General features: G+C 41.3%; 1 protein-coding gene across 2 annotated transcripts in view; it reads left to right on the forward strand.

The window, feature by feature from the left end:
• SCFD2 (sec1 family domain containing 2) overlaps positions 1-23,134 on the forward strand; it is a 157,019-nt gene that overhangs the window by 28,212 nt on the left and 105,673 nt on the right. For both annotated transcript variants that reach the window (XM_081208856.1, XM_081208857.1), the window contains exon 4: positions 7,751-7,926. In XM_081208856.1, the coding sequence (XP_081064982.1) occupies positions 7,751-7,926 (176 nt within the window). The remainder of the gene's footprint in view (positions 1-7,750; positions 7,927-23,134) is intronic.

Raw genomic sequence — 23,134 nt, forward strand, 5'->3', positions numbered from 1 at the left:
CTTTAATGTTGGACTGCACCAGTCCTAATGGGAGATATGCAGCTTCAAATATGATCGTTATAAAGAAGTGTAGCCTATTTGGTGGTGCTCATCTTTTCCATCATCTCATAATTTCTGAGGTTTCTGTGAAGGTGAAATAAGACGGTGCAAACAAGATGTGGTTGCCAATGAGGCAGCTGTTCTGTTTTACTTTCTTTCTCCCTCCATGACATCTCTATTTGCAGCCTTAAGGGCTAGGAACTGCCTTTGCCTTTAAATCAGAAATGAATTGCTCAAGAAGCTGAATTCTGCACCCAGTACTACATGCTGCAGCTTCTGTTTTACACTTTTGCAGAATTGCAGAAGCTGGTATATTGCGTAGTTATTTTTAAAATATGAAGTGGTTTATAAATGCTTTTTAAAAAATGAATGGGAATCTGTGAAGGTTGATGCCATAAACACACCTTTCTCCATAAGCCTAATCTGAAGTGCAGAGGGTGTCCATGAGAGTGAGGGCCTTTATAGTGGTGACCTCCTCTGCCTATTGAATTTTTTCCCAAAGCTTGACTGGTGCTCACACAGGCTAAGACTTCTTCATTCTTCCAGGCCCTTTAAGATTTTGCTTTAAGTCCCTATGATCAGGTTGGTGGTTTTAGCATATGTATTGGATGGCTATTTCTGGTTCTGTGCTGAGTATGGTGTTTTATTGTGCTGGTTTTGTATTTGGTTTTATTGTGGATTTTTATGTAGTATATTCTCCCTGTTGTGTTCCTATTTTTTAATTTCAAAAGGGCTGGGGGTGGGGGGACTTCATCTGGCCAGTGACCTGGATCCTGGGTTTCCCTGCTCCCAGTGGGCCACTCTTTACAGGTAAAATGATTTATAATAATAATAACTTATTATTTATACCTTGCCCATCTGGCTGGGCCTCCCCAGCCACTCTGGTCGGCTTCCAACAAAATATTAAAATACAGTAATGCATCAAACATTCAAAGCTTCCCTAAACAGGGCTGCCTTCAGATGTCTTCTAAAAGTCTGGTAGTTGTTGTTCTCTTTGACATCTGGTGGGAGGGCGTTCCATGGGGGGGGGGGGCTTGTGCCACTACCGAGAAGGCCCTCTGCCTGGTTCCCAGAAACTTGGGAAAGGAAGGGAAATTAATAGCACAGCGGGATTCAATGGGCTTTCTAGGCCCTACTTTTGCTGCAGTGCAGTCAATCCCAGCACCTGTGGCCTTGTTCACATTGCCATTCAGCTGATTGCTGGTGACATCAAATCTACCATGCTTGTGAAAAATCAGGAGTGCACTTTAAGGCTCCTGACTGTGTGTGGGCCAAATCTACCTGTTCCACTCCTTATGTCACATATGTTGTCAGTTGTGGGGCATGTGGATGTCATACCCTCCAACATTTCTCTGATGAAAATAGGGACATCCTATTCTTATTTTACTTTTTATATCTCCCACCCATCTGACTGGGTTGCCTCAGCCACTCTGCCAACACATATAATAATAATAATAATAATAAAACATTAAACTTTTTTTTAAAAAAAATACAGTGGTGCCTTGCAAGACAAAATTAATCCGTTCCGTCTAGCGGTTTTTTCGTCTTGCGAAGCAACCCTATTAGCGGATTAGCGCTATTAGCGGTTTAGCGGCTATTAAAGGCTTAGCGGCTTAGCGGCTTAGCTGCTAAAAGGCTATTAAAGGCTTAGCGGCTTAGAAAAAGGGGGGGGGAAGCGAAAAAAAAATCTCAAGACTCGCAAGACATTTTTGTCTTGCGAAGCAAGCCCATAGGGAAATTCATCCTGCGAAGCGCATTGAAAAACGGAAAACCCTTTAGTCTAGTGGGTTTTCCGTCTTGCGAGGCATTCGTCTTGCGGGGCATCACTGTACAGGGCTGCCTTCAGATGGGTTGGATAACTCCAGACCCTCCAACATTTCGCCAGTGAAAATAGACATGTCCTGAGGAAAAGCGGGACATTCCAGGATCAAGTCAGAAACTGGGATGGCTTCTGTAAATCCAGGAATGTCACTGGAAAATAGTGACACATGGAGGGTCTGGGTTGTGGTTTTGAGGAAACTGCCTTGAAGGCCTTCTTAGGCTTCAGGGCCAGAGGTTCCATTTATTTGGCATCTCATAAGTACAAATAATAAATGCTGTGTTGGATTTAACAATGCTAGTTAATTTACAGCGGTGGGAAAATAACCATAGTTTACTGCTGAAGAAAAGCATGGATATTGACTGATGAAACCAAAGGAGATCCTTAGGCGGTCTTTGGATTACAACCTATTTAGGCATTACACACAGGATGGAGGTAGGGTTTCTGTAGGAATAAGCGAAAATTACCATCTTTAGTGGCATGTCCTTAGAGGACGAGGGAACGTTGTTCAGCTGGATGTGATTCGTTGGCCTTAGTTCAGATACCTCTGATGCCGCTTCCAGCTGCAATAAAGCACTGCTTGTCTGAAGTGTATAATCTAGAAGCTGAAACTAAAATAGGCATACTGTCATTAGATTAAATGTATGTACTGACAGATCTGTAATACATATTAGGTTTGTGTCTCTAGCTAAATCAATTTTCACTTACCCTTATAAACCATGAAAAATTAGAAGCAAAATACTGTTAAATAAAACCTGTGTGGAGACATTTACAAGCCAAATATGCTGGTAGTATGTTATCTTTGCATATTAAATTATGGCTGGCACATGGACACAGAATGCTTGGCCGACCTTACTTTTTCCTGCAACAAGGGAGTTTGCTGACAAAGGTCTTTTTGTTGGCATATCTTCCAACAAAATTTTGAGACTGAAGATACAGCAGGATCCTAATCTCAGTGTTGGTTTGTTTTTAAGATTGAAAATGGAAATCCTCAAACTCAAATTCATATCTAAGTATTTTTACATGTCTAGCTGTGGATATATATTTTTAAATAAAGCTAATCTAAGAATAATTAAAGAGAAAGTGTATTGAGAAAGTGTTCCCTATACATTCTGTATTCAGTGATGTAATTTTACAAATACATTAATTTTAATCCAATATTTGTAAGTAATGTTTACTTTATTGGTCTCATGCTCATTTTTATGTTGTTTTTTGTCCCCATGTCAAAATGCAATTATTATTTTTTTGTTATTATACTGATGGCTGTCAAATGTTTCCATCTTTAAGGTTGTGCCATGCTCCAGTAATACATAGAGTGGTTTCAAGACCTACCAAAAAGAATCAGGTAGAAGTTGTGTTTCAGATGTGTAAAAGCCAAAGAATTTGTTGTCAAAAAAACTTGTGAAGAATTATAGAAAAAATAATAAACACTATTTTATTAATCAGTAATCCATATGCAGTAACTTGTTAATAGCAACAGCAAATCCATATACAGTGGTACCTCGGGTTACATCCGCTTCAGGTTACTGACTTCGCTAACCCAGAAATATTACCTCAGGTTAAGAACTTTGCTTCAGGATGAGAACAGAAATTGTGCTCCAGCGGCGCGGCAGCAGCAGGAGGCCCCATTAGCTAAAGTGGTGCTTCAGGTTAAGAACAGTTTCAGGTTAAGTACAGACCTCCGGAATGAATTAAGTACTTAACCTGAGGTACCACTGTATTACCTTTCTTTGTTACTTGAATGCATGATGGAGGCATCGTGTGATTCCTGGATTGGGGTACAATCCTGGTCTCTGGGGTCAGGCTCTGCCTCCAAATACCTGCAGGTTTGCATGGTCATCTTGAAGAACAGCTCATGCCCAAGCTTCCATGCAGTTGGGACACTCATTTCCATGTAACTGTGTGATAGTATTTATTTACTATATCTATAAATAAATGAAAAGTCTCTCTTCCTCACCTTAATGAACTCTCTTCACTACTTCTCCTAACTACACTGGTTCCTCAGTTTAAGAACAGTCCAGTTTAAGAACAATTCGGTTTACACACTCCACAAAACTGGAAGTAGTGTCCCGATTTGAGCACTTTACCTCGGACTAAGAATGGAAGCTAAAAGGTGGAAGGGCACCGGTGGCAGGAGGCCTCATTAGGGAAAGCGCGCCTCGGTTTAAGAACGGTTTCGGTTTAAGAACAGACTTCCGGAACGGATTAAGTTTGTAAACCGAGGTACCACTGTACTTTGCAATGTTCCTGTTCATCACATGACATTCCTTGCCAGCATTCTAAAAAGACCAGAGTATTACAGTAAGGGGGCCTTCATTACTGCACTGGCATCTTCTGTATGCAGAAGATTCTGCCTCTTAGGTTGCATGTCAGTGCCGAAGCTTTCTAAGGATTTAGAGCTGAAGCATGCAATCCAAAGGCCATTGGATGTGACTCTCTTGTGGACTGTATGATTTCAGAATGCAGGTGGGGGGAATCATATGTACAAAACGTCATGACAGGGTCAAAGATCAGGCTGGCTCCGTAGGAAAGTAAGAGAATAACGAGGAGGTGAAATTGTCCTTGACAACTGAAGTAAACAGAGATGTAGAAGTGAATGTGAGGTACTCCAGACAAAGTTGACACAGCTAATTGAGTCCCAGGGTATATAGTCTGAAGGCACATGAGCCCACCATCTTGCTGAAACTTAAGTGGGTGTGATTTTTCTGGATGTGAGATTCTGGATGGGTGACTAACTTGGGAACAACATGTAGACTGCCTTAGGTTCTGTAACAGAACAGAGACAGGATATAAATGTAAGAAAAGAAAAGAAACAAATAATGAACTGATACACCATGCAGCAGCTGATTACAAAAAGTGAAAATCCTTGAATGTGTTTACACTTTAAATGTCTTGGAATGCAATCCTAGCCCTACTTACCTGGGGTACTGACTAATGCAGAGGTGTGCTCAGGACTGTGTTGTTACTACTTAAAGAGGAGGAAAAGAATTCCAGCCACCGAGTTTAGTCAATCCAGCTAAGGATTGGCTAGTGTTGTGTGTGGCATTTTTATGCTTTTCTTCCTACCATGTTTTTCCCTTCTGAAAACACTTATTCAGTACTGGTGCAAAAGCAAAGTATCTCTGTCCCTGGCATAATTGCAGCATAGGATAGCTCCATAAGAGGCAGATCTATGAATCATCATCAGTATGTCTTTACTTCAAATCTCATATTAGCTGGGGACTCAGTACGTAGATGCAGACAAGCCACACTCTGTCAGCCTTAGCCCCACATCTGGGAATTGGGTACGGGGACCATAACACTAACCAACCATCCAGGGTTGTTAGAATTATAACCAGATAGTGTGTGAGTAAATCTTTGAACACCAGAAAGTGTTATATGTATCCCAAGTATTGTATTTTTTTATTATGGTATTCCACAGAGTTATTCTGCTTTCTGCAGTCTGGTTTGCTTGCAAAATGGAGAGGAACATAAGGAATCACTTATCGTTGATTGTCAGCTGAAAGCTTGGGGACCTCTGCAATTGAGCATCAACAAAAGCTGAACTGAATTTAACATACTTGGCCGGACTTGTATCCTTAGGAAAGAGGCCATATTCAGTTCCTTGAAGTTTACTCCCTATTAATTGGTCCCCAAAGAGATAATTAACTGAATGCATGTTCCAAAATAAAATACCCCATCTATTCAAACACCTTCATCATTGATGGAGTCTCTCTTTTTTGTCACCTCATTCATCTGTAAAGTCTGGAGGAAAAGATCCAGTCTTCTTTGGGATACTCAGTTTTAAGAACATGACATTTTTAGCACTGATCAATCAATCAGTCCTGGAGCACAAAGTTTTCTTGTAATAATGCTTGTCCTACAAAACTACCACAGCCTTAATAAAAGGCCATTTCTCATGAGATGTTTTCAACTGTGGTTTAAGTAATATGAGTACAATGTGCATTGTGTTAGGGATTATAAGTCTGCATGTATGTTTTCAAATGCACCTTTCACAATATACTTAGTCAAAAAAGCAGAAAGGACCAGATCCCCCCCATTTTCTTTGACTTCTTTGATGTGAAAAAACACAACCTACCTCGTTTCAAAAATGTGTGTGCCCTCTGCATCTGGTAGAGTCTATGCACATTTTGTACTTGGCAACCCATGAGTGTAAAGTGTCTCTTGTAAGGAACGTCCCTTAAAGAAGTTTAATAAAACGGCCTGGAACAGGGGACAGAGAGAGAGACGAAAGCCGTGTGAAGTGAGGACATACATTTCCACAAAATAGAAGGAGTGACAAGCACATTAATATAGATGCATAAGGAAGTGAGAAACTTCAAATTGTGTTAAGCATCTATTGCTGTCCTTCATCCTCTTCAATCTGGCTTTAAGTCCTTGCTCTTGGCAGTACTTCAGGAGGATTAATAAGGCTTCTAGTTAAAATCAGGCTTTTTGACTTCACTAAGCTTGGAGATGGGTTACAATATGAACACAGTTTATTGGGCATTGCACCAGCAAAGGCCCGAAGTCAAATGCTCTAGGAAACCACAGGCCATGGTGTTCTTCTCCAGTGAACAGCATACTGCAAATGACTTTTCCTCCTAACAGTGGGTGGTATCTTAAGGTTTATGAAATTGAAAGCTATTTTACACCTTCTCTAAATATAACGTTTTTGAGACGAAGGTGGGGGGGGGAGGTTTGCACCTTGTGGTTTTATCTGTGATGTGTGCGTGAAACAGATTTTGAGTAAGTAGCAATAGATCATTACTGCTAAGGGTGAAAAAAAAGAGAAATCACTTATTGCAAAGCATCAGGGTTAATGTTTTCAGACCACTATGTCAATCTGCATGACAGCTTTAAAGGAAATAAATTATAGCATGACTGGGAGTTGAATGTTTAGTCTGAAAACAGACATGGCTGCGGCTGCATTTTTAGCCTTTGTGGGCTCAGCGAAGGACCCTTTTGTCAGCTTTTAGCCATGCGAAAGGGTTGGCAGCTTGAAGCATGTGATATTTTGCTGGCTTTGCCTTGATGTTTTGCAGAGAGTTCTTTTTCTCGTGGAAGGAGACATGTTGGGAAAGGGAAACTAAACCCAAATATGTTCATCTTCTCGTGTAAGCACGAGAGCTGCTGTAGAACGTACTGAGATTTGGAATGGATTTTTGCACAGACCTTTGCAACGTTCTGCTAGCAGCTTCTTTCTGCCTGCCAAGAGTTCTTTGGATCCCACCTATTAGGTTGCAAGGAAGGCATTTCCGAGTTCTGCCTCTAAAAACTCAGTTTGAAGCTGAAGGGAAAACTTGCATGATGCTGGCCCAGCAAGGAACGGTGTTCCTCTTGCACACTGATGAAATTAAGAGGGTGTTTTTTTGGGGGGTGGGGAGTGTAATTGAAATTATGTATTTATTTTGATCCAGTTGTTCGAGAAACGTTAAGTGGTAGCACAATGCATATCATGAGGGCAACAGATGGGATCACCAAGGACACAGGGAACCTTTGCAGGGTGCATATTTTGCCCTTCCATATGAGTGAAAATTGGGCACCCATTGTTTTCTTTTGTTCCCTACCCACTACAACCATCAGATTCACACAACAAATGCAGTGGCAATTCACAAACATCTGGTTTGGGTTGACTGTGAGTTCCAAAAAGAGGAGACATAGGAGAGTACACACCAACTTTCATACTGCTATGCTTATATGTGCATGTTAATTACCAAAGTTACTATTCCTGGGTAAAGAAAATGATTGTGAATGGGGTTGGGGGGGGGAAGGCTTGTGCTGAATGAATAGCTGAGAAAAGACTTTGTCTCTTACTGGAGCACACTGCATAAGTATTGCTCGCTATTGGTAACATTTGCTCCTTTCATCTACCTGCACACTGTTGAGAAGTGTCTGCAATTACTTTCACAGGGAGAGTCACCCCTGAGCAGCTCAGCTCACATATCCAGCTCTTCAAAAAGAAATTTGAGGCCATTGAGAACCATTGTGGGCTTCTGCAGATTGCGTTGGCTGTTGTGCAGACACTGAAACACCCTCAGAGTGCCAAATGGGACAATTTCCTAGCCTTTGAAAGGCTACTTGTGCAGGTAAGATATAATGTGAGATTTTTATGTCCCTCCTTCTTTCCTCCAAGAAGTTAACAGTGGCACTTTTTAGGCAGGCCACCATCAAGATTCTAGCCAGGCCCCCAGCCTTTGCTTCCATTAAAACCTGTAGATTATGCTCTAAACTGAACTTTCTTAAGTTTCCTTGCAGTGGTTAGAACAGTTAAGCATGTGCTTAAGTCTCACCCATGTAATCAGAACAACTGAGGCTGTAATCCTATAGAACTGACCTATAGATCTTTGAACTGACAAGAGCTTACTTTCAAGGAAACATACATAGGATCAAACTTTTTAAAAAGTTGCCCAGCTTTGGCAAGATTGTGCCGATTGTATATAAAATATGGTTATACCACTTGTAATTTTATTTGTATTAAAAAAGTACAGGCTCAGCACTGTGTGCAAAGTCCGCTGAGAAAACAACAGCACTGTGTTGAACTAAATTCTGAGTGAAGGAAAAAAATGCAGAAGAAGAAAAAGGGCAGAAGGCAAGCAAACATTTTAAAATATACATTTTGATGGTTAGTTGTTACCAAGTCCTTTCTTAATCATACCCATCTCAGGATTTATACCCATTGCCTCCTAACCTTTATAATAGGTTTGGAATTGGAGCCAAAGCAAACTTTCCTATCTGGCATTATAATTGTTTCCTAAGTACACATTCATTTGCTGCAGTCAAATGACAATTATTTTGAATTGCATTATCCATAAGGCTTGCAATTTTCTGAACTAGGACACACAACCCTATTTCTAGCAGGCGGCGGGTTGTGAGGAGGGAAACTGTGGACCTAAGGGAAAACAAATCTGAGCTTCTAAGTTCAATGCTCGGAAAGCATGGCTGTCCTTAGGGAAAGAATCATAGCTTCGTTGCAGAGGCTCAGAACCTGGCCTCTCCAGGTAGACCTGAGAAAATCTGCTCTTCTGAAACCATAGACAGTCTCTGGCAGTCAGTGTAGACAGTACTGAACTCAATGGTCCACTGGGATGATTCCAGCATAAGGAAACTTCCTATGTACTGAATCATAATACATGATGCCAGCTTTCCTTTCTTTAGTTGTTTAGTCGTGTCCAACTCTTCGTGGCCCCGTGGACCAGAGCACGCCAGGCACTCCTGTCTTCCACTGCCTCCCGCAGTTTGGTCAGACTCATGTTGGTAGCTTCGAGAACACTGTCCAGCCATCTCGTCCTCTGTCGTCCCCTTCTCCCTGTGCCCTCCATCTTTCCCAACATCAGGGTCTTTTCCAGGGAGTCTTCTCATCTCTTGAGGTGGCCAAAGTATTGGAGCCTCAGCTTCACGATCTGTCCTTCCAGTGAGCACTCAGGGCTGATTTCCTTCAGAATGGAGAGGTTTGATCTTCTTGCAGTCCATGGGACTCTCAAGAGTCTCCTCCAGCACCATAATTCAAAAGCATCAATTCTTCGGCAATCAGCCTTCTTTATGGTCCAGCTCTCATTTCCATACATCACTACTGGGAAAACCATAGCTTTAACTATACGGACCTTTGTTGGCAAAGTGATGTCTCTGCTTTTTAGAATGCTGTCTAGGTTTCCAAGATTCTTCTTTTCTGCAAGGTGTAACGGTCTGCTTAAAGTCAGAACTGTGCAATAAAGACTCTGATACATTTCTCTCTCTGCTTAAGATTTTTTTAATACAATAAATTGCAAATCAACTGCACTCCTCTAAATGTTAGCTGCTGTTATATAACGGTACATCTAGATTAGTCTTTGTCCCTATAGTGCTCATGGGATTATAATTTTGTAGGGCTGGCCAGTATGTGCTTCCTGAACTTCCCAGCCCCTTCTCAGTCTGCAAATTTGGGAGAGACAACATGTGCATTTGAGGGAGATGGGTTTAAAGAATATTCCTTTCTTTAATGGGGGAATTATGCTAGAATTAAATGTTGCTCCTAGGGGCACTTCTGTCACCCCCCCCCCACATTAAACATTTTAGAACAGAGACAACATAAAATATCACAAAGCAATTAAATGGCTGTGTACCACCTCCTCTTAAGATGAGCCACCCGCCATTTTCTCTAGATTAAGCCTTATCCAGTCCATTGCAGCCTGCAGACCTCTATTCAGCATGTCTGCATTGGATGAAAATTAGTAGAGTCGCTCCAGCATATTGGTGCCCCCCTGGATGTCATTTCATGTAAAAATCAAACATTTCAAACCAAGTAAAACCCTGTAGCACAAAGTCCACAGGGTACAACCATACCCTATTTTCATCTCCATGAAACAGTTTACCAGGCAAGAATGAAAGCACCAGAATGCTGTGTCCTAACTTCCTCAGGTCTCATTATGAACACCTGATCCGGAAGCACACCACGGTCAGGGGTAGTAGCGTCACCCAACTCCCAGTTCTTTTCTCACTAAAAGTTATCCAGCAGGTTGACCAAGGCTGTTTTGCTGCCAAAACAGAGATGGATGCCAGACTGAACTGCATCCAGATCATCAGTGTCATCCAAGAATTCCAGTACAGCCACCACCATTCAAACACCTTGCCCAGAGAGGGAAGATTTATGACCTGTTGATAGCTGTTGCAGACTTCTGGGTCCAGGGGTGATTTCTTAGGAATATCAGTTGTTAGCAGCAGGGACCACTATTAGCAGGGAACATGATGATCTGACTGAGAATCCTAATACAATGTGTCATGGGGAGACTTAAGTAAGGGACAAATGCATTTGCTCACTGATTTTTCCTCCATCTGTGGGCTCCTTCTCCTCTCGTACACCATCTCCCGATGCATTTTATAGACTCTGCAGTTTTCTAGATTAGGACTGCTGCGATAATCTGTGCTTCCTAAAAACTTTTTTTTCTGAAGAAAAAAAAACCATAGCTCTCAATCAGGAATGGGCAACCTGTGGTGCATGCAATTGACGTGTCGCACGCAAGCCATGCAACATGCTAATCTGTTGTTGTTATTATTATTGTGCGGTGTGCACACATCACGTGGCATGTGCACATCACGCACACGTCACCGCAGAATATTGAGCTCTTTGTTCCAGCTAATACCCCCTTGCTGGTTATATTGGATCACCCACTCAGCCAAATTCCAGCATATGGGAGAGAAACTAGATGTACTAAATAGTTTATATGGTGACCTATTTAATCTGATGTCTTGCAGAGAGAAAAAACATATTTTGTGCAGATAGACACTCTTAAAAGGCAAGGCATTTTAAGGATCGCCTTGAAAGAGAAACAGGTTTACACAAGTTGCGAATTGCTGAATATCTGCAAGGCATTTTTGAATGATTACTATCACACATTGATATTACTATAGCCAACTTTAGAGGCACACCATCATCTTATAAGGAAGAGGCAAATGTGTGTCACATCTGGTGAACATCTAGAGACTTTCTGAAAAACATCATCACATTTTTGCGCTTGGAAGTATGCACTAATGCCCTTGAGTTAGCTTCTCCTGCTATGAATGTTTTGAAATTGCAAAACTTCCAAAGATAACAGGAACATGTTTCACATAATTGGGAGCGATTGCTTTGCGATGGATGTCCTCATGTGTTTTTGTATCCCAACGTTGGTTGACATTTCGTGCCTTGAAAATACATCATGGATGCCATTCTTGTGTTTGTGGAGGGACTTTAGCTGCTTTCCCTTTGACCCGAAGAGGAATCAGTTGAGCTAATACTCCAATCCAAAATTCATTGGGCAGGATCCAAAAGAGCTACTTCTGACCAGGCCCAAGGGTTTGCAGAAACCCAGTGGAGTTTTTGAGTCCTTTTCTTTCAATAGCTGACTCCATGCTGGACTTTTTACGGTTGCAGTTTCAAAAGCAGTTTGTTATGCCATATGGAAATCTGGAGCGGGTGTTCCTGTTTTGAAGAAAAACAGCCCTAAAGCTGTATTGAGTATACAGAACTATGCTCAAGAACTATACAATGATGATGATGATTCTGGCTATATTACGTGGGGGGGGGGGATGTTTACCATAAAATCTAGATACTTGTTTTTTGCTTCTATAAACTCTAGATACAGATTATCTTCTTTTTGAGAAATGTTAACATACTTGAAACTGATTGTACTATGGTTTTAAACAACTGCTTTTTCAACCCACGAGCAAAGCCAACTACCCAGGCCACAATCTTCATCTTATCTGCTCACCAAAAGAAAAATTGTTCCCTCCTGTATGTGTGCAGTCTATATGGAACAAAAAGAAGAAGCAAGAAGCAAAACTGCCCTTCAGGGCAGAATTTCATGTTTGTTCAACAGCTTTGAATGCAGGACTTGTGAGGCATTTGCAGGGTGGACTTGATCAGCAGTTGAAATACTTAACCACTCCCATAGATGCCTGTTCTCCTACTGATAGGACTGTTTCCCCCTCCTTGCTTCCAGTTTCTGAGACCATGTAGAAATAAAATAATTTAATATGCCCACCACAGGCAGGAATTGGCAGGGGAGGAATGGTAGGCTGGAAAACGTTTTAAGCACCTCCTCTGTCCTGATAATTTCCCCCTACAGTTGATCCTTCAAATGGGGAACCCTGGATTTCCCAGTAAAGTCTACTTTTGCCCTTAGACTGTGCCCTTTCTATTTTCATTTAAAGTCTGTACAGATATACAGTCTATCTATGTTCATTTACCCTGGCACTTCAATAGATTTTACATATTTAACACTGTGAATTTCAGTCTGTTTAAAGTTATATATGTTTTCATGTTCATTGTATTTGTTTTATGTTGCACACTACCCTGAAGTCTGACATGAGGAAGGGCTGTATAAAAGTGTTTTAGCATGTATGATCTGTCTGCTTTGAAAAAGAGCTGAGCCCACAGTGGTGGATCATTTCACGAGCATCTTTCTCAGCTTTGAAATGGGGCAGCTCCCCTATTGATTTTCAGCGATTATTACAAGGTAGCATCAAGAGTGTTTCAATATTAGAGAACGGAATGATTCCTGCTTGGCTAGAATTATCCCTGCAACCAGAATAAGAAACATCACCATTGCTCTGAATAGATTTCATTTTCTTTTAGGGATGTCAGAACATAAACAAATCAGATTAATTACATAGGATCGTGATTTCATCACATCCAGTACCTGAACTCCGCTTGGCAGGGTTCACTTAAGAAGGAAAAAGAGGACTGAAACGGTGCCTGTAAATACTGGTAGTTTTGAGGAGCCATGTAAAAGGCAAAATTAATCACTTTTGAATAGGTTTCCCTGCTCTTGAAATAGTTACTTTTGAGGACATTGAGAGAGAACATTTGGCTCAACTCTAGTTTTGATTACTTGGTTTTGATTCCTAACTGTTTTCATGGAAGAATGGCAGCAAAATTTGAGAACAGTCTACTTTCCCCTCATTCTTCTTCCTATTATGTAGAGCAAAGTTAAAGTTTGCCCTGATATCTGTTTACACTTTATCCTCAGGTGCAAGTAACACAATCTTATTTGGGCACGCAGAATGTGAAGCCAAAACTTAAAGCACGTTTGGTTGGTGTAGACTGACAAAGTAAGGACAGGAAAAAAATCTTGCTCCTGATTTAATAATAAACTTGAATTCCCTTTTGCAACATGACTTTTGACATAGCAAGAAGTCCAAAATGAAAACCAGAGTGGAGTGAACGTCTTGAAAGAAATGTGCCTTCAATTAGCCCTTGCAGAGGCGCTTTCTCTGGTAAAAAACTTCAGGTTGAAAAGTTCACACACACGACTCCAGCTTGGTTCTTGCAGCTTATTTGGAATCTTGGGCTATTCAAGCATATATCTCTGTACGGTTAATGTCAGGGGCTCCCAGTAACATAACTTCAGTCAAACCAAACCATATTTCATCTTTCATTATCTTACTGAATATTTCAGTTTTGAGTTGCAAGACATCTCAAGATGCTAACCCCCCCTCTCTCCCTTTCACATTAATTATTTTTGTTGATCACATATAGACCTAACATATGTGCCAGACAGAAGAAATGTCTGTGTCCTAAAACTATTGCATTTTAAAAGATTTTTAAGCTATCAAATCTGCAGCAAGAATTGCACATTTACCAAGCAACCTTTTCCTTCTAATTTTGGTTTATGCATGTAGGGAAACAGGAGTACAGAATATTGTGTTCATACTTGTTAACCATCCCTCTTGAGCAAGGTATCCCAGTGATGCCCAGTGCTAAGAAATCTGGCCACGTAGGTTCAAGTATTTTCACCAGGAACTTTAAACCCTACATGAAGGATAAGAAGAACTACACAACTGTGTATTAAAAAATGGGATTCAGGTTGTGCTTCCCAAAATGCAATGTTATCTCCAGCAAGACAGTTTAGCAACTGTGTGGTGTTTCAAAGGTAGCTTCCAATATGGCCTGGAGATCTGCTGTTCAAAGGGGAACTGGGAAAGCTGATTTCAGGCCGTTGGTCTACTTAAGTCTACACTTACTGTAGGTCTACACCTACTGACACTACCTCTCCAGGATTTCAGACATGGATCTCTCCAAGATCTACCTGGAGATGCCGGGGATTAAACCTGGAACATTCTGGGGATAAAGCAGATGTTCTACTACCAAGAGACATCTGTTCCCCGACAAAAAAGTCAGTAAGCCCACTGGACAGGCATTTGGTTTATTAACAAAATGTAAATGGCACCCTTCATTACAAAGTAACCACATGACAGCTACAACATAATATCTGGAAACGTATACGTACAAACAAATCAGACCAAACACTTCTAGCAAAACTAAAATCCGGTATAAAACATTTACATATAAACAGCACAGCAGAGCAAACAGACTAAGGCACTGGTTAAAATCAGAATGACTGAAGTACACTTTACCTTGGAAGTCAAATAGAATCCATCCCTTCCAAAATGTTTGAAAACCAAATCGTGGCTTCTGATTGGCTGCAGGAAGCCCCTGCAGCCAATCAGAAGCCGCTGAAACGTCATTGGATGTTTGGGTTCCAAAAGAGCGTTCGCAAACTGGAATAATCACTTCCAGGTTTGTGGCGTTTGGGAGGCAAAGCATCCGAGTTCCAGGGCGTTTGGGATCCAGGGTACGACTTTATCTCCAAATACCTGAAGAAGCAGGTATTTTTAGCCAGGCATTGGAAACTTGGTAATGTAGCCATCTGTACCTCCAACCACATCTGTGCAGATGTAATGAAGAAGTAGAGCTTGCTGCCTGCATATTGAGGACACCAAGCCCTAAACCCCTGATAACCACGCCCAACGTCTTCATGTAGATGTTAAATAGCATTGGAGAATTAATGGAAGTGAGGGAAGTCACAACACAACCTTTTAAGGGGAAAAAGGATTCTGCACTCTCTAGAAACAGCCCTGCAGGTAGTAACAGAACCCTTGTATCACAACATCTCCAACTCCCAGCCCCAAAATGGATGAGATGATCAAGGAAGATCACTAGGGTCACGGTTTCCCTTTTTCTCAATATAGATCATCCACCAGAGAAGACTAAAGCCATCCCAGCTCTTTGGAACTGGGTCTAGATGGGGGGGGGGGGAATACTGAAGAAGTAATATTCCTGAAAAGCTTGTCAGTATAGATGTAGAAGAATGTTCCCTGCCCACAGTACGTTCCATCACTGTCACTTGCATTTCCTCTTCTGTTAATTGAGTTGGCCTCTGGGCATCCTCTCTGAAGGATTCATGCTCACTGATCAAGCTTGCATTTAAATTTCCAGGAAATGAAGCTAGTTGCAAATGAACGTAGCAAATTCCATAAATAAATAGAACAAATTGTGTGATTGCCAACCTTCTTGTTCTACATTTCCGATACAGATAAATGCCCCAAGGATGATTTAGCTTGTACCTTTACAGATGCAAGAACATCTCTTCCCTGCTGCCTGCCTCCTCATCTTCCCCATGTTTGCAAAACTAAGTAAGAATTTTCTGGTGGAGGGAGATGTTATTTTGCTCTGGATGGAACTTCTTATTAAGCCCTGACCTTGGTGCCCCCCAAAGCAGTAAGAAAGATCCTTGTATGTAATAGCACTGCTCTGACTTTTCGTGAGATCGAATTATTGCTACAAATAAAGTATTGGAAAAAGGCACAAAAAATATTTACCAAACCTTCCTGCCTTCCACTTCTTCATCTGTTGCCAGTTTGATTGCAGGTGCTTAGACATTTTTTAACTTGGAATGGTATTTTCCATATACGATCTCAGCCAATGAGAAATCTTGTGTAGCCCAGGGATGGGAAGCTGTGGCCCTACAATTTTGTTGGACAGCAACTTATGTCAACCCTAATCAATGACCATGCTGGGTGGGAGAAACATGATTTGTCCCAGCAGGGGCAGATGAAGGTGTCCAATGGGAGGAAAGGGATAAAAATGTAAAATAATAATAATCTGGAAGACTAGTGATGAGTTAGCATGTGATGAGGTGCCCACAGTTGTAGTTGGATCAGATCCTTGATACTTTAACCCTCCTGCACAGCTCTCAAATACTGTGATAACTGAATGTTGCTTAGATTAAATTTATAAATGCACACTGTAAAACAGGTTATTTTTAAAAACAACAACTCAACTTTTGTGTTTCCTTGATGGCCCGTTAGCCTATTTTTATACTCAATAAACATGAATGGGTGGGCTGGGGTTTGTGGTTTAATCATGTAACAGTTGTTCACTCTCCTTCCTCCTTTGCAAGCTTCAGAGAATCAGGGACTTGGGAAGAGATCCCATCAGCCAATTAGTGCTGCAGAAATTACAAACACTAAGCATTCTTGTTTGTGCTAAAACATATGCCCTTTGTCCATTATAGAGATGCATCAGATGACTGATTCTAGCGTCAAGTCCTGGCAATGAGGGTGTTGTTGTTGTTGTTGTTGTTGCTTCCCCAAAGGGAGTGAAAAGCATTTGAGATGGTGTTTTTCAGTGCGCCAGTTGGTTTCCTTGCTGAACACTTCTGCCAAGGGTTATGAAGCATAAAACCACACCATTGTTTGGAAGAAAACTGCCACAGTGTCTGTGCAGTGTTTTGCTCCATTTCCTTAAAGACTGCCCCCACCCCACAAGGACGAAGTATATTGTACCCTTATGTTTTCTAACTTTCAAAGCTTGTATCCCAGGTTGATTCACTGAATTGTGTTTCAGAGCATAGTTGGCTTATGCGTGAGTGTATGCATAGACTGACTGTCCTCTGCTTTACGCCTTAAGAATTAATAACCCTATTCCGTTTAAATGAAATGAGACTGAGACTGAAGAGTGTTCTGCTGAAGTTCAGCATCAGTTTTGTTGTTTTCGTGATTTCTTTTTTTGATAAGATGAAACTCAGTACACAGGAAACTTGTCTCTTTCCTCCATCCAACATATTTGACAGTTTAGCAACTTAGTGCAATACTGCCATCTTATGGTTTGGAAGGTAGAATGGTCTCTCGGACAAATTGCGTCTGCATACTTACACTTGCATTCACACACACACACACACACACACACACACACACACACAGTGAAAGAGGGAGATTTGAGGGGTTATTTCACTAGCAGTTATTTCAGTTTCATGGTGCCACTCTTAACATAGCTTTCATTATGTTCCATGTATTTGTGCAATGCACAAGAGTGTGCAACTAATTGCTTTGTGCTTGTCTTTTCCAATTAATCACTGCTGAAACAATAAGGAGCAGAATCTTAGGCGATACAAAGAATTGCAATTCGGTCTATCGTCTCCTGTGGTGGTTTTGTGTTTTGAACAGTAAGCACGAGTCTCTTAGTACAAAAATCCGTTGAACAGAATGTTTGTTGGCTTTCTTCCAAGTCAAATAAAGCCGCCTGCAAAATCTTCTCTCTGCTTTCTGTGCCGAGACAATAAAGCTCAGCCCTGTTTAAGGGTTTGAGAGTAATTCCGCATGTGCGAGTTGTTTCCTAGTGCTTTGTAAATTTCTGTATTTGAGATTGGGATTGTTTCATTTTTAACAGTAGTTGGTGACATTCTTGTTGGTAGGGCACCCTTTCTGCAATAGTATAACAAATCAAACTCCACTTATCACATGAATCATTGTTAAAGTCAGCAGTAATCCAGTGTGTAAAATCTACCCGTAAAAGCTGGGAGGAGGGAGTGAGGATCAAACCTGGAACATATTAAATTAGTTCCAGTATGTCCAGGGCAAGGCTCTGCATTGCTTGCTTAAGCAGGCAAAGCGGAAACAGGCAGTTTATAACAAGCAGTCTGGTTCAAGAACAGTGGGGTTCATTTGAAAAAGATTTATATCCCTCACTTACATAAACATTACAAATGCAGGCTGCAAGTAGGGAGGCAAATCTTTATCGAAATCTTTCTTAAGAACTTTTTCATTGTGAATAAAATGGACAGCATGTACTCTTGTTTGAAGATTCGCCAGTATTTGCACAATAATGTTTTTGGTGTTCTTGGCTAATTAAAACACTTTTCTTGTCTTCTTCTTCTTCTTCTTTTTTTGCACAGCTATAGCAGACCACCTACCATTAATTTTCTTTTTTTGTTGAAAGCATTAGAATTTGACTGGAGCAGAGAAGCAGAGAACAGACAGCAGATCTTCCTTGCTTTGATTGCTATACAGAAATTTCATTTTCAGTTCTGAGGGGGAAATAACTGTGGGGTCTTTGTCTGTCTATCCATCTGTCTGTCTCTCTCTCTCTCTCAACCACCCACCCACCCACCCACCCACCCACAGCTATCTACCTACTGAGCAAAATGTGGTAGATTTGTTTACTGTGACGTGACATTTTTAAAAACCCTAATAAGTTGGCCTGTAAAATGTTAGGAGACCATGTGTCTTCGGTTTTAATGCCACTCTCACTGTTGTGGGCACAGCCAAGTCGCTGTCCTGCAGCTTCCCATCTGTAATAAGGGGGAATAAAGCCACTTACCACATGTTTATAAGAATTACTGGGAGAATTCTTGTGAACATTTTTTAACGTACCACAGTAGCAGAGATCCTGCTAGGAGGCTTCTTCTTAAGGTAACAAATCCATGCATCAGTTAGGCACCCGTTCTGTAACAATACACAAAGCATCGGAACAGAATGGTAGACCAGAGAGATGTCCGGTTATTGCTTTGCCAGGATCTCTGAAGCAGGGACTTCTCCTTCATGTAAAGACAGGCTCTGGCAGATTAAGCAGATGAGACCAATTGTGGGGCCCTGCAGTCAAGAAGGTGGTTTCTGCATGTTCTGTAGGGGGAAGTGAGGGGTAGATGGGGTTTGTCAAGCTGGGAAGATAGCCCATCTAGGAGAAGGAAAGCTCTGATCCTAAATCTCTGCTGCCCTGTGGGATGTCTTCAGGAGAAGAAAAGGCTAAGGAGTAAACTCTACACAAATCCAGAGTGGAGTCCCTAAGGCAGTTAGATGGTACTTTGTGTGCCTCCTTCTAACAACTACTGCAGCCAAGCTGGTGCCAAATGTATTGCTCTGCTTTTCTTTGCAACATACAGTGATCCCAAGAGCGGGGTCTTGTTGTCTGAGCAGCCTAGGACCTCCATACACACTGTCCAGGCTTGTGCCCTGGGGAGGTCACTTTGGTGCCGCTAACATGTGGTTAGACTTCGCCCCCAGAGACACACTCCATTGTTTCTCGAGACAGACGGGTGCCAACAACAACAACAGGGTACTTCAGGACACTTCTTCTAGATATAATAAGGAGAAAGGGGCCGTATTTCCTACCATAGAAGCCCACATTCATGATACCTATTTACTTTGCACCTCTACTGCGAACGGTATTTGAAAAAGTTGTTTACAGCAAGGTCAAAGGACATATAACACGTACCCTTTCAACACAGTGAGGTTTTTATCTTTCAAAATATCATAAAACTTTAAAATCTAATAAAACTTACTAGCATTAACTGAAATTCCTCAGCAGGTATGGTTAGTCCTATTAAGGCCCAAGGCCATGGACCATTGTTTGGCTGAAGCACAGTTGGATCAGTTGAGGATGGTGCCACTCTGATCTGCTATTTTGGGCCTTCTTACATCACAGCTGATCCTTCTAAGTGGTCTGTCTGAAGCACAGGTCATTTGCATGTCCTCAGTCTTTCTCATGGTTAGTTCATGGTTAGTTTGTGGCCGGGTTCACAAGATCAGTTCCTGATTAAATGAACCAGGACATGTACAACCTGCACGTTGGTGGCTGGAGCTCTTTTGAGAGTGCTTCATTCTTCCCTTTTCATGAGCAGCTGAACAAGCCAGGATTCAGCTCTTAACCATCGTTTCCTGTTACCTGTGAACCCAGAAACTGTGGTTAGTGGCTTACAAGTCAGGATGTTAAGCCAGCTTTAAATCGTGGAACTGGATCAGAAGAAGTGAAATATTTTACCGCTGTTATTATCATTAGTGCGTAGTTCTGATATTTAATGTGGCTTTAAACTTTTTTTCAGTGTTGTAAAGCACTGTGGGAAGATGGTATGTTTTGAACAGCAACATATATATTTATTAAATACACATTAAAAAGTCACTAACCATGATTTACAGGTTTGCACATTCTTAGGAAGTTATGGTTAAAAGCTGAATCCCCACTTATTTGTGTGAAGGGAAAAGCAAAAGCAGAAAAGAAGCTATATTTGAGTGCCTACTACTCGTTCATATCCTGCCTTACTGATCACCCATTGCTATTACTAAGGCTTTCGTGGTGGCTGAGGTTAGCCGATTGAACTTGGTCATCGTTAACAGCTTCTTGGTTGAGAGTGCAGATGAGTAGACTTAAAAGCTCCAACTTTTGCAGATATGCTACAAAATCCAGGCTTCTTGTAAACCTTCTTATGAGTGCTTTAAAGAAAAACAACGGCCAGCTTCTATCCCTGCTGACCCTACACTAAGCCAATCAATTGCAACAAAATACAGTGGTACCTCGGGTTAAGTATTTAATTCGTTCCGGAGGTCCGTTCCTAACCTGAAGCTGTTCTTAACCTGAAGCACCACTTTAGCTAATGAGGCCTCCTGCTGCCACCGCGCCGCCGGAGCACAATTTCTGTTCTCATCCTGAAGCAAAGTTCTTAACCCGAGGTACTATTTCTGGGTTAGCGGAGTCTGTAACCTGAAGCATATGTAACCTGAAGCGTATGTAACCTGAGGTACCACTGTACCCATAACTTTATGTTTGGTTAATTTGCAAATATGCTATATATAGCGACATGCTGTCCAGAAGAGCAACTTGGTGAATTCCACATGTCCGTGAGAGTTTGGAAGATTTGGCATCTGGCAATTATAGGTATTTAATTTGTTATTAGGGGAGGGTCACTTGTTTTTAAGCCTTCCATTTATGGTGTAATAAAGTCAACAACAGAATCTTGACAGGTTCCACTGAGAAGAAACCAGAGCAATCAAGAAGCTTAAAGTTTAATGGAGGCAGGAAATTGCCACTCAGAAAGGGGAAGGAGGATGGGAAGGAGCATTCAGCAAAGAAAAGAAATGCGAAAGAGCTTTTGTTGCACTGATTTCTACAAAGTGGCTGGACAGTACTGGATAGTGCAGTCTAATCCGATGGAGGTCTTCTTGTCTCTACTTAACTGGTGGGTATTTGGATACCTGTTTTAAGAGGGAGCAAATACATATATGTATAAGTGTCATAAATCAAGCTTAGTTTAGAAGTAATGGGTTAATGTTGTTCACTAAAACCTGTTTTCAAAACAGGGATTAGAAAATAAAGCCAACTTCACTTTTTAACTTTTCCTGATTGTTTCCCCTTGTTGCTTATTGAATACATGAAAAACCTGCCCTGTAAAGGACTGGAGGGGATCATCTGCTTCTGCCTAGCTTGTGTCTTCCTTTTCTGCCAACATGTATGCTACTAGTATGATACTGCAATAGAGCTTTCTGTTTCAGGGACATGTGGGTTGACTTTTACGGGTATTACCATTAGTGCCTTCCATCTTCGACTTTCTCAGAGATTGCTTGATTCATTTTCCAACCCCAATTATGCTCAATGTGTCATTTGGTCATAAGGAAAATTCCAGTAACAAAGCATGTTCGGTCACCTTCAACAGGTGGATAAGTCCCATCCTAGAATTTCGAGTCCTGAAACAGCTCCTAAATTTTGGCATAATACTAACAGTTCCCGTAGATACATCAGTGATTTGCCAGTAGATTATACAAATAATTTGTCTTCACCAAAATTAGCAGAAAAGGGGGAGAATTCTGAAATAAAGCATTAGGCAAGGAGGATGTTCTTATTTGTTCCAGATAGGGGCTGGACAACTTATTGAGAGCACATTTATTCTTCATACAACTGTCCAGGGACTGGAATGTTTGTTATGGCACAGTCCAACTGCTTCATAGGTAAAGGTAAAGGGACCCCTGACCATTAGGTCCAGTCATGACCGACTCTGGGGTTGCGGCGCTCATCTCGCTCTATAGGCCAAGGGAGTCATGTGGCCAGCATGACTAAGCTGCTTCTGGCAAACCAGAGCAGCGCACGGAAATGCCGTTTACCTTCCCGTCGGAGTGGTACCTATTTATCTACTTATACTTTTGAAGTGCTTTTGAACTGCTAGATTGGCAGGAGCAGGGACCGAGCAACGGGAGCTCACCCCATTGCGGGGATTCAAACCGCCGACCTTCTGATCGGCAAGTCCTAGGCTCTGTGGTGTAACCCACAACTGCTTCATACTCTATAATAATGTTGGTGTCAGAGTTATAAAACATGTGTGTTCAGGTATAGGTAGGCATTACAAACAAACCCTCCAGATACATGCGAAGTTAAAGTGTGAATATTTTCTTTCTGACATTTCAAAATTGTTCACCCCACCCCCCCAATAAAAGTCAGAATGGTGGCACAGTTTTTACCACAGTTTTGAAAACTAGTAAGCCCAATGAAAGCCAGAAATTTATTCTGCATGTGCAAGTTCATAGCAGATTTGATCAAGGGAAGGTTACCTTCTGTATGAACTCTGTGTTTGTCTAATAATATAAGGTTCTACACAAGTATAAAGGTTTGGGCTTTTAAAAAATGATTATGGCATTGATTTTCCCTCAGTTCTTTAATACATGACATTAGATTTATGTGTAACATCTTTCAAAATAAAACTGTTTTCTTTGGGAAATACATTTTTTTTTTCTTATTCCCTCCAACCTGCCAAAACCCAAACTGGAGCAGTCAGCAAACTGACGTCACCACTTTTTCTTCAGGGATAGTAGATTATTTCTTAGTTCCAGTTTAATACAAAACAGACTAGCGAGAAGAGAGAAGAAGAGGAACCTTTCTCCTTTCATGCTTGCCTTTGTATCGTGCTAAAATAACCAAGTAACAATAAGTAAAGAAAGGTGGCAGAGAGTCATTTT

The sequence above is a fragment of the Podarcis bocagei genome (assembly GCF_964188305.1).
Source record: "Podarcis bocagei genome assembly, chromosome: 9".
Taxonomy (NCBI): Eukaryota; Metazoa; Chordata; class Lepidosauria; order Squamata; family Lacertidae; genus Podarcis; species Podarcis bocagei.